This window comes from Rhincodon typus, chromosome 44 (assembly GCF_021869965.1).
Source record: "Rhincodon typus isolate 14 chromosome 44, sRhiTyp1.1, whole genome shotgun sequence".
NCBI classification, from domain to species: domain Eukaryota; kingdom Metazoa; phylum Chordata; class Chondrichthyes; order Orectolobiformes; family Rhincodontidae; genus Rhincodon; species Rhincodon typus.
This window is the reverse complement of record NC_063375.1, coordinates 2,076,678-2,088,665: the sequence shown is the minus strand read 5'-3', so window position 1 is coordinate 2,088,665 and position 11,988 is coordinate 2,076,678. Positions and strand designations below refer to the sequence as shown.

At 49.4% G+C, this 11,988-nt stretch overlaps 2 protein-coding genes across 2 annotated transcripts in view; one reads left to right on the top strand and one right to left on the bottom strand.

Moving 5' to 3' along the window:
• gpkow (G patch domain and KOW motifs) overlaps window positions 1-2,478 on the top strand; it is a 31,137-nt gene extending 28,659 nt beyond the window's left edge. The window contains exon 12 of the mRNA XM_048619955.1: window positions 1-2,478. This exon is cut by the window's left edge and continues 1,072 nt beyond it. The gene's annotated coding sequence lies outside the window, so the exon portion shown is untranslated.
• A 6,559-nt stretch (window positions 2,479-9,037) lies between these two features.
• Window positions 9,038-11,988, bottom strand: part of LOC125487753 (mitochondrial import inner membrane translocase subunit Tim17-B-like) — a 5,090-nt gene continuing 2,139 nt past the window's right edge. Inside the window, exons 5-6 of the mRNA XM_048619954.1 lie at window positions 10,124-10,275; window positions 9,038-9,379 (exon numbers count right to left, since the gene is read on the bottom strand). Of these exons, the coding sequence (XP_048475911.1) occupies window positions 9,297-9,379; window positions 10,124-10,275 (235 nt within the window). The 3' untranslated portion in view covers window positions 9,038-9,296. The remainder of the gene's footprint in view (window positions 9,380-10,123; window positions 10,276-11,988) is intronic.

The window sequence follows — 11,988 nt, the reverse complement described above, 5'->3', positions numbered from 1 at the left end:
TGTGGATCTTTGTCTGTCTGTGTCTCTGCCTGTCTGTCTGTCTGTGGATCTCTGTCTGTCTGTCTGAGTGTGGATCTCTGTCTGTGTCTCTGCCTGTCTGTCTGAGTGTGGATCTTTGTCTGTGTCTCTGCCTGTCTGTCCGAGTGTGGATCTCTGGCTGTGTCTCCGCCTGCCTGTCTGTCTGAGTGCGTCTGTCTGAATGTGGATCTCTCTGTCTGTGTCTCTGCATGTCTGTCTGAATGTGGATCTGTGTGTCTCTCTCTCTGTATGCATGTCTGTCTGTCTCTGTGCTCCAACATCTGTGTGTGTCTGCCTGCTTGCATCTGTGTCTGTGTGCGTGTCTCTATGTGCCCATGTGTGGGTCTGTCTGTCTCTCTGTGCGTGCCCCTGCTTGTTTGTACCCATGTGTACGGGTGTCTGTCTCTGTGTGAGTACTTGGTCTGTCTGCATCTGTGTCTGTGTGTCCGTGTGTATGTGTCTGTCTCTCCTTGTGCCGTGTCTCTCTGTGCACTTTGTGTGGGTGTCTGTTTCTCTTTGTCTGTCTCTGTCTGCGTGTGTTGATGAGAGTGTCTCTGTGTGTGTCTGTCTCTCTGAGCATGTCATTAAATGCATGTTCTTGCTTGTCTATACCCGTGTGCAAGTGCCTGTCTGTGTGTGTCTGTGTTTGCAAGCGTGTCTCTCCTTGTCTGTACCCGTGTGTGTGGGTATCTGTCACTGTGTGTGTCCCTCCTTGTCTGTACCCGTGTGTGCGGGTGTCTGTCACTGTGTGTGTCCCTCCTTGTCTGTACCCGTGTGTGCGGGTGTCTGTCACTGTGTGTGTCTCTCCTTGTCTGTATCCGTGTGAGTGGGTGCCTGTCACAGTGTGCGTATCTGTCTGCATGTCTGTGTGTGCGTGCATACCTTTGTGTGGCTCTGGGGGTGTGTGTCTCTGTCTCGGTCTCTGTGCCTGCCTGCCTGCGTGTGTGTGTGTGTGTGTGTGTGTGTGTTTGTGTTTGGGGGAGAGAGGTGCACTGTATAAACCACTCTCTCACTCACTATAAATATGCCCCTCGCTACTGCGGATCTGCTCTCCTCGCTACCCGTCTGCCCTGAATGGGTTTGGAATGTTTGACACCGCCCTGTCTGCGTCCCGTACGAACATGTGGTAACCCGATCCAAAGCTCCCACCCTCCCCCGAACCCCCTCGCCTATATTCCTGATCAGGTGCTGTGCCGAATGTAACCAAGTCCTGTCCCACCGGAGTTCGCTGGCCAGTTGTCTCCTTGCAGCAAGCTGGGACGTGGCCCTGTGCAGTCTGCAGTGGGGGATGCCGTGGTCTGCTGTTCTAGTCATCCCGAGACTCCATGCCTTCCCCCCGGCAGAGGTTCGAATCCCAGAACAGCAACTTTTGTTAACTCGATCAATAAAAGCTGGAACTGAAAGCTGGTCTCGGTGATGTGGCTTGTAAAATGTTGTCGCTAACAACCCGTCACATTTGCTAACGCCTTTGTAAAGGAAGGATATCGGCCTTTTTTTTAATCTGATCTGGACCTAGAGATGGCTGCTCGGCCCTGCCCTTGGATATGGCCTCAGACTTTCGTCAAGGGATGGGCGATGAGCGATGGACCACCCCGGCCACCGCAGCAGAACCCAGGGGGTTGGCACTGCTGCCCTCGCTGTTGTGCGTTGCACGGGACGATCGGTGCCCCTTGCCCCATCCTGTGGCAGGCCCTTTTGATCACACCAGCTGGCTACTTTTGGTCGCTGTCCCCGCTCCCCCTCTGGCAGATATGGGGCAGGAAGCGAACGGCCGGGAGGTGGATCGGGGGGGGGGAAACGACCAAGAGACGAAAGACGGGTGGCCTTTGAAGATTCATCAGACTTGTCCCTGGGATGACGGGGCAGCTACAAAGAGGGATCGCACAAACTACGAACATATTCTCTTGAATTTTGATATTTAAGGGGCGATCTCGTTGAAACTGACAAAATAGTTTGGGGCGTAGATGCAGTTGCCATGTTTCCACTGTTTTTGGGGGGTGGGGGGGGCGGAGACTTTAGGACTGAGGAGAATGATTTAAAAAACAAAGCGCGAGGTGAAAATTTTCTTCACTGAACGAGTTGTGAACCTTTGGAATTCTCTACGTTAGACGGCTGTGGAAGCTTGGTCTTCAAGTCTGAGTGAAACTATATTTCATGTTTCCATGAGGCCAGCCTTAACGAACTTGAGGATCTTCACACATTTGTGGCAGATGTCACTGTGAAATCGTCACGACACAACCAAGAGAACTGTGATAAAGGATTCACTTCACCCACAATGTGCCTTTTTTAAATCTGTTTCCTTGTCACATTTCTGCACAAATATTTGTCCTACTTGTAAATAAATGGGCACAGGTTTGAATTTAACTGGATGTGGTTCATGTTTGCATTCCAGTAAGTGGTAAGCCTTTAGTCATTTGTAAAAGTATAGGTTTGTTTATAATAAATAATTTTTTTTGTTAATCGTTTAAACTTGACGTGAGCATCATTTCCATAGTCAGTAGTCCAGGGCGGCAAATTAATCAGTTTTACTGTCAGTTTTACAATCATGACATCTGGAGCAGTGAGTGATATGAACCAGTGTATTCCTCGCGTCAGGATGATGTCACAGAGCATCAGTCATTTCATAGACAGCAAGGCACCTTCAGCACTGACCCTCCAACAGTCCCCCACTCCCTGCAGTTCGTTTGATGGGAGACAGTATAGAGGGCATCTTTACCCTGTTTAAAAGACTAGGGGAGCTTTACTTGGTATCTAACCCACAGCTCTTGGGAGTATTTGATGGGGACAATCTGGAGGGAGCTTTATAAAACATACTTGATGGGCCGAGTGGCCTATTTCTGTTATGTTCAGCACTTTGATCATGGCTAATATGTTTCTCAATTCCATTCTCCTGCCTTCTCCCCATGACCCTTGATCTCATTACTAATCAAGAACCAAGCTATCTCTGTCTTAAACACACTCGTTGACTTGGCCTCCACAACTTCCTGTGGCAGGTTTCCCCACCCTCTGCCTGAAGAAATTCCTCCTTGTCCCAGTTCCACAGGGTCATCCCTTTGCTCTGAGGCTGTGTTTCCAGGTCCTAGTTTTTCCTACATCTCATCTACTTTATCCAAACCTCTCAATCCTGTAAGATTCAGTCAGATCCCTCCACATCATATGACAGGCCCTTCATCCCCGGGACCATCCTTGTGAACCTCCTCCAATGCCAGTATGTTCTTCCTTTAGATACGGATCCAAAACTGCCCACAGTGTTCCAAAAGCGATGTGACCAGAGCCTTGTTCAGCTGCTGCAGTACATTTATTAATTACTTCGTGTCAGTCTTCACGGTGAAAGACACGAGTAATCTCCCAAAAATTCAAGAGAGTCGGGGGCAGAGCTGAGTATGGTGGCCATCACCAAGGAGAAGGTACTAGTAAAACCGATTGGCCTGAAGGTGGATAACTCACCTGGACCAGATGGACTACACCCCAGAGTTCTAAAGGAGATAGCTGAAGAGATAGTGGAAGCGTTAGTGGTGATCTTTCAGGAATCTTTAGAGTCAGGGAGGGTTTGAAAGGACTGGAAAATTGCTAACACCCCTGTTTAAAAAGCGAGTAAGGCAAAAGACAGAAAATTACAGGCCGATTAGCCTAATCTCGGTCGTGGGTAAGATTTTGGAGTCCATTGTAAAGGGTGAGATTTCTGAATATTTGGAAGTGTATAGTGAAATAGAGCAAAGTCAGCATAGTTTCATCAAGGGGAGGTCATGCCTGACAAATCTGCTAGAATTCTTTGAGGAAGTAACGAGCAGAGTAGACCAAGGAGAACCAATGGATGTTATCTACCTGGACTTCAAGAAGGCCTTTGACAAGGTGCCGCACAGGAGGCTGCTGAGTGAGATAAGGGCCCATGGTTTTGGAGGCAAGGCGCTAGCAGGAAAGAAGATTGGCTGTCTGGCAGAAAGCGGAGAGTGGGGATAAAAGGGTCTTTCTCAGGAAGGCAGCCGGTAACAAGTGGTGTTCCGCAAGGGTCAGTGTCGGGACCACAACTTTTCACTTCATACAATAATGATCTCAATGAAGGAACTGTGGGTATTCTGGCTAAGTTTGCAGACGATACAAAGATAGGTGGAGGGACAGGTAGTATTGAGGAGGTGGGGAGGCTGCAGAAGGATTTGGACAGGTTAGGAGAGTGGGCAAAGAAGTGGCAGATGGAGTACAACGTGGGAAAGTGTGAGGTCATGCACTTTGGTAAGAAGAATAAAAGCATGGACTATTTTCTAAATGGGGAGAAAATTCAGAAGTCTGAACTGCAAAGAGACTTGGGAGTTCTAGTCCAGGATTCTCTCAAGGTATACTTGCAGGTTGAGTCAGTAGTCAGGAAGGCAAATGTAATGTTGGCATTTATTTTGAGAGGACTTGAATATAAAATCAGGGATGTACGACTGAGGCTTTATAAGGCTCTGGTCAGGCCACATTTGGAGTAGTGTGTGCAGTTTTGGGCCCCATATCTCAGGAAGGATGTACTGGCCCTGGAGCAGGTTCAGAGGAGGTTCACGAGAATGGCCCCAGGAATGGAAAGCTTAACATATGAGGAACGTTTGAGGACTCTGGGACTATACTCATTGGAGTTTAGAAGGATAAGGGGGGATCTAATTGAAACTTACAGAATACTGAATGGCCTAGACAGAGTGGATGTTGGGAAGATGCTTCCATTGGTAGGAGAGACTATGACCCAAGGGAACAGCCTTAGAGTAAAGGGAAGACCTTTTAGAATGAAGATAAGGAGAAACTTCTTCAGCCAGAGAGTGGTGAATCTGTGGAATTCACTGCCACAGAAGGCTGTGGAGGCCACGTCATTGAGTACATTTAAGACTGACATAGATAGGTTCTTGATTATCAAGGGTTACGGGGAGAATGGGGTTGAGGAACTTATCAGCCATGATTGAATGGCGGAGCAGACTCGATGGGCCAAATGGCCTAATTTGTGCTCCTATGTCTTATGGTCTTTATGTATATCAGCCGTCTCGTGATGAATGCTAACGTTGTATTTGCCTTCCTAACTGCCAGCTAAATCTCCACGTCAATCTTAAGAGAACCCTGAGCTAGGACTCCCAAGTCCCCTTGTGTTTCAGATTTCCGAAGCCTTTCCCCATTTAGAAAATAGTCCAGAACATAGAACAGTACAGCACAGTACAGGCCCGTTGGCCCACGATGTTGTGCCAAACTTTTATCCGAAACCTAAGATCTATCTAACCTCCACCTCTACCTTATACTATCATCCATATGCCTATCTAATAGCCGCTTAAATGCCCCTAATGAGGCCGACTCCACTACCCTCTCCGGCAATGCGTTCCACGCCCCTACCACTCTGAGTAAAGAATCTACCTCTGACGTCTCCCCGATATCTACCTCCTTTCACTTTAAAATTATGTCCCCTCGTAAAAGCTACCTCCACCCTAGGAAAAAGTCTCTGGCTGTCTATTCTATCTATACCTCTGATCACTTTGTACACCTCTATCAAGTCACCTCTCATCCTTCATTGTTCTAAAGAGAAAAGCCCTAGCTCTCTCAAACTTTCCTCGTAAGACCTTCCCTCCATTCCAGGCAACATCCTGGTAAATCTCTTCTGTTTTCCAACGCTTCCACATCTTTCGTGTAATGAGGCGACCAGAACTGGACACAATACTCCAGATGTGGGCAAACCAGGGTTTTGTATAGCTGGAGCATAATTTCACGGCTCTTGAACTCAATCCCTCTATTAATGAAAGCTAACACACCATACGCCTTCTTAACAACTCTATCCACCTGGGTGGCAGTTTTCAGGGAACTGTGAACATGAACCCCAAGATCCCTTTGCTCCTCCACACTGCCAAGAATCTTTCCGTTAACCCTGTATTCTGCTTTCAAGTTTGTCCTTCCAAAATGAATCACCTCACACTTTTCAGGGTTAACCTCCATCTGCCACTTCTCAGTCCAGCTCTGCATTCTAGCAATGTCCCTTTGTAACCTAGAACAGACCTCCGCACTGTCCACAACGTGACCCACCTTCGTATCGTCCGCGAACTTGCTAATCCACCCTTCCACTCCTTCATCCAAATAACTTACAAAAATCACAAATAGAAGAGGACCCAGAACAGATCTTTGTGGTACACCACTCGTAACTGAGCACCATGTTGAATATTTTCTGTCCACTACCACCCTTTGTCTTCTAAGGGTCAGCCAATTTTGAATCCAATCTGCCACATTTCCCCCTATCCCATGCCTCTTTACCTTCTGCATGAGCCTACCATGGGGAACCTTATCAAACGCCTTACTTAAATCCATGTATACCACATCCACTGCTCCACCTTCATCTATGGCTGTATTCTTCCCACATCACACTTTCCTACATTGTATTGCGTCTGCCACTTCACTCTCCTAACCCATTCCAAGTCCTTCTGCAGCCTCCCTGCCTCCTCAACACCACCTGTCCCTTTCAACTATCACCGTTTCATCTGCAAACTTATCAAAAATGACCTCGGACCTTTCATGTAGATCTTTAACGTATAGCGGGGTAGTTATGATCCCAGCACAGACACACCGCGGAACTCCGCTATTCACCAGCTACCAACCGGAAAAGGCCCCTTTATCCCAACTCCCTGCCTTCTGCCAGTGAGCCAATCCCCTATCCGGGCCGGTCCCTTGCCCCTAACACCATGGACTGCCTTAGCGGCCTCCTGCCAAAGACCTTCTGGAAATCCAAATGGATCACGTCCGCTGGTTCTCCTTTGTCTAACTCGCTTGTTACCTCCTGAAAAGAATTCAAACAGATTTGGCAGGGAGCGACCTTCTGTTGACGAAGCAACCCTGTTTTACTGCGCTCTGCAATCTCATCCCTAACAATGGTCTCCCAACAACCGAGCTCAGGCAAACCAACCTGTAATTTCCCGTCTTCTGCCTCCCTCCCATCTTAAATCGGGGTGTTACATGAACCGTTTCCCAGCCCTCTGGGACCCTCCCTGACACCAGTGATTCCCAAAAGATCACCACCACAAGTCTCGTCAGCCTTCAGAGCCCTTGGAGTGTAGTCCATCTGGGTTTAACCACTGACAGACTTTTCAGCTTCCCCAGCGTCCTCTCCTTCGTGACAGCCACCACACTCACCTGTTTCCTACCCAGCCCGCCTTGAAGTTCTGGTATGCAGCTGGTGTCTTCCACAGTGAAGTCTGATGCAAAGTGTTTCTCAGCTCCTCTGCCATTTCTTTATTCCCTATTACTGTTCTTTAGCCTAATTTTTCAGCAGTTCAGTATCCCCTCTCGCCTCTTTAATACCTTTGAACAAATTCTGCAAACTTCTTTTATTTCACCTTCTCCACTCTTGCTTTTTTTTTAAAAAGCTGCTAATTTTTAAAAGGCTTCCCAATCGTCTGGTTTCCCACTCATCTTCACCGCACTGTTCGCTTTTCCTTTTTGTGCTGTCCCTGACTTCCCTTGTCAGCCATGGTTACCTCATCCTCCCCTTAGGATGGTTTTTATTTCTTCCTTTTTGCTGTGCCTCCTGCACTACCCCCCAGAAGCTGCTTCACCTTCTCCCCCTGCTGGACTCCCCTTCCAATCATCTCTGGCCAGCTCCTGCTTCACAGCTACCTTAATTGTAATATCCATTCTCCAGCTTCACCCTCTCAAAGTGCAGGGTGATTTCTACCATATTATGGTCACTGTCCCCTAGGGGGTTCTTTCAACTTAAGCTTCCCTAATTAAGTCTTTATAGAACTTCAGTTAGGCCACACGTGGAATATTGCATACAGGTCTGGTCACCACGCTACCAGAAGGATGTGGATGCTTTGGAGAGGGTACAGAAAAGGTTTACCAGGATGTTGCATGGTATGGGGGGGGGATTTTAGCTACAAAGAAAGGTTGGATAGACTGGGTTTGTTTTCACTGGAATGCAGGAGGTTGAGAGGCGACCTGATAGAAGTTTATAAGATTGTGAATGGCATGGATAGAGTAGGAAGTATGAGGCTTTTTCCCCAGGGTGGAGGAGTCAATTACTAGGGGACACAGGTTCAAGGTGCGAGAGGGGAAGTTTGAGAGAGACGGGCAAGGCAAGCTTTTCGACACAAAGGATGGGGAGCGCCTGGAATGTGCTGCCGGAGGAGATGGTGGAAGCAGACACAATAGCAGCATTCAAGAAGCACCTGGATGAATACATGGATAGGAAGGGAATAGAGGGATACGGATCCTGTAAGTGAAGACAGTTTCAGAGTGGAAGGGCAAAATGTGTCAGGGCCAAAGGGCCTGTTCCTGTGCTGTATTGTTCTTTGTTCTAAGTCCGCTCCATTACACGTTTACAATGTATCTTATCCAGTGCTGTGCTGCCCTGGGAGCATTTCATGGGGACAGTGTCAAGGGAGCTTTGAAAGTGGAGAGAGCTGTATCCTTCATGTAATCCTATACTGTCCTGTTTGGGAGTGTTTGATGGGGACAGTGTAGAAGACGCTTTACTTTCAGCTTTAGAGAATAGGGAGACCTTTCTTTTTTGGTTATAAAAGTAAACGGGAGGTTTGATCTGTAATGATTGCAAGGGGGTGGGAGTCAGCCAGGTGGACTCCATAGAATCGGAGTTCCCTGACTGGGGCTGTCAATCTGGGCTAGTCAGGGAGCCCTGACTGACAGGTACACACAGGAGGGTCAGAGGTTCTGCTCACTCCGAGAGCTGGCTCTGAGGGAGCTGGAGCACTGTCAAGGGCTCTCCACAGAAAATAAAGGGGGAACATGGTGACAGGATAACCAGCCTCTGTACTCGTGGTTTCACATCTAACCCCGTGCTGTCCCTGTCCTGGGAGTATTTGATGGGGGGGGGGGGAGAGAGAAACAGTGTAGAGGGAGCTTTACTCTGTATCTAACCCCCTGTCCCTGGGAGTGTTTGATGAGGGGGACAGTGTAGAGGGAGCTTTACTCCGTCTCTAACCCCGTGCTGTCCCTGCCCTCAGGAGTGTTTGATGGGGGGAACGTACGTGGAAACATTTCTGCAAAAACTACACTCCTACTTCAGATCTCACAAATCAAACAGACAGACTTTATTCCGGGCTCGCCCCTTCCCTCCCCAGATTCGACAGTCACCATGGGCTCAGTAGAAGTCCAATTCACAAAGGCTCGATTCACAGTGAAGCTTTCGGGAGACAGTCGGCTTGTGGAAGCGGGCACGGATCGCTAGGCTAGAGAGAGTTGGATCAAGCGCTGGGTGCTCTCTCTCTCTCTCTCTCTATGTATCTCTGTGTGGGATAAGCACACACCCTCCTACTCCCCCCCTCCCGTCACTGGTACTGGCCGTAACCCCGGAACGAGGCAGAAGCATCCTTCGGTGGGAGCTGGCTGGGATCCTCCAAGGTAGGGCTCGCTGCGGGGTGAACGGGGCGGGGGGGGGTGAGGAGGAGGTGGGAGGAGGTGGTGGGAGGGTGTGGGGGGAGGCAAGAGAGTGTCAGAGAGTCAGTGAGAGCTGCTTCCACCACCTCTAGACCCACATCAAACGCAACAACTGCCACAGGAGTTAGACCCAGCCCACAGGTCCCACATACCACTGCATCTCGTCCTTGAGGGATACTGAGGATAAACAGCCTCCTCCTGAACTTGCATTACAGGCTTGAGGAGGGGGGTGGGCACTGAATGGCCTCCTGTTCCTGCGTAACAGGCTCCAGGAGGGAGGAGCTGAATGGCCTCCTGTTCCTGTGTAACTGGCTCGAGGAGGGAGGGAGGCTGAATGGCCTCCACTTCCTGTGTAACAGCCTCGAGGAGGAGGGATGGGCTGAATGGCCTCCAGTTCCCACGTAACAGGCTCAAGGAGGGAGGGCTGAATGGCCTCCTGTTCCTGTGTAACAGGCTTGAGGAGGAGGGAGGGGCTGAATGGCCTCCTGTTCCCTGTGTAACAGGCTCAAGTTGGGAGGGGAGGGGGAGCTGAACGGCCTCCAATTCCCGTGTAACAGCATTGAAGAGGAAGGGGGTGCTGAATGGCCTCCTGTTCCTGTGTAACAGGCTCGAGGAGAGAGAAGGCGATGAGATAAGGAGAAACAGCCAGGCAGAGATGGTAGAGACCCTAAAGGAGAGGGGAGGAGGTGGGCGGGGGGTGAACAGCAAGGGTACTCACGGTTCTGGAACTGCTGGGCAGTGTATCTGGTCAGCAAGATCCCAACTCCTTCGATGAGAGCGAGAAGAATTCCTCCCATCATCGCTGAGCCCACCATAGCAAGAGGACCACCTGCGCGAGGGAGGGAGGGAGAGAGGGAGAGAAATAACAGGCTACTTCACCAGACAGCTTGTACTGGAACTGGCCAAATCATTCCCGAGCACTGTGCACAGTTCTGATCACAGAAAGGATGCAGATTAGGTCTGCACCAACCATCCGAAGAACATCCCATCCACACCTTATCCTAACCCACCCTAATCTGCACATCCCTGGGCACTACGGGGCAATTTAGCACGGCCAATCTACCCTAACCTGCACATCTTTGGACTTTGGAAGGAAACCAGAGCACCCAGAGGAAACCCATGCAGACACAGGGAGAATGTGCAAACTCCACACAGACAGTCGCCCGAGGATGGAATCAAACCTGGGTTCCTGGCGCCGTGAGGCAGCAGGGCTAACCACTGACCCACCACGCAGCCCGTTGGGAGTATAGTCCCAATGTCTTCGATCTATCCTCATCACGGAGTGATCCCAGGAATGAGAACATTCTTGTAAACTGGTTCTGCACTCGAATACATTCACACCTTTTGTGCGTTTATGCTTTGAGTATATTTCGTCCACCATGAGGGTGCAGAGTTTTGGCTGACGAAACAGTGCAATAGCATTGAAATGCCTCCACAGTTTAGAATAAAGTTCACTGAAGTTGCTGTCAATGGTGAGCTCTGGCAGTACATAGCAGTGACAGCAAGAAGGTCATTTAACAGCGAGCTAAAAAAAATGTAGGTTATGTTTGTTCAGTAACGTGTTTATCCACATTAGCTTTTCTACTGAGGAGGTATTTTGGCCTATTATGTAATGTCAAGTACACAATCAAAACATTATTTTGGGAAGGAACATATTGTATTACTACCTCTTCCCATAAGGAGCACGTTGACATAAATTAAACAGGATGTAGTATTGTAGAACACAGAGCCCTAGGGGTTTAGATACATAGTTCTTTGAAGTGTGCATGACAGGTGGGTAAGGATAGCGAAAGTAGGTCTGATCAGTCCATGCCAAACATAATCCCAAACTAAACCAGTCCCACCTGCTCGCTCCTGGCCAATATCCACCACCGTACCCCCCAATACCTTTCCAGTTCATGTACTTATGTACTTAGGTGGCACAGTGGCTCAGTGGTTAACACTGCTGCCTCAGGATAGGGAGGTCAGGGTAGGTGGCAGCAGACTGTAAACAGAAGGGGAACATGACTAAGGACTGCGGGGTGTTGGAGAGCTGCAACGTGTACAGGGAATTACAAGATCGGGGAAGCTGCATACTCTCAGATGGCGAGAGGTGGCAACGCATACCATGGACTCCCAAAGGATGGTAAGGTGCCACCCTCCAGCAAAAAGCACAGAGATGCAGGTGACCCAGGACAAGGGTAAGGCCTGCAATGAGAGAAAAAAAAGGAGGCAGTGCAGTGAGGCAGGGTCGGGCCGTTGTAGCTACGACAGAAACGTGACTGAGGGACGGGGAGGACTGGCGGCTCAGGGTTTCAGATGCTGTAGGAAGGATAGGAAAGGAGGGGAAAGGGGAAAGGGGCGGGGAGAGCTGTAGGAAAGCATTACTGCTGAAACTAGAGAAGCTGTTTCTGAAAAATATCTTCCAAAATAGTCAGAGGGAAACTGAGGAACAAATATCTAAAGAGGTTTGGTATGGGTGTGTGCTGGAGACACAGAGCCGCCGCCTGTACCCGCTCCGGTGGGGGGTAGACAGAGCCGCTGCCTGTACCCGCTCTGGTGGGGGGTGGACAGAGCCGCCGCCTGTACCCGCTCCGGTGGGGG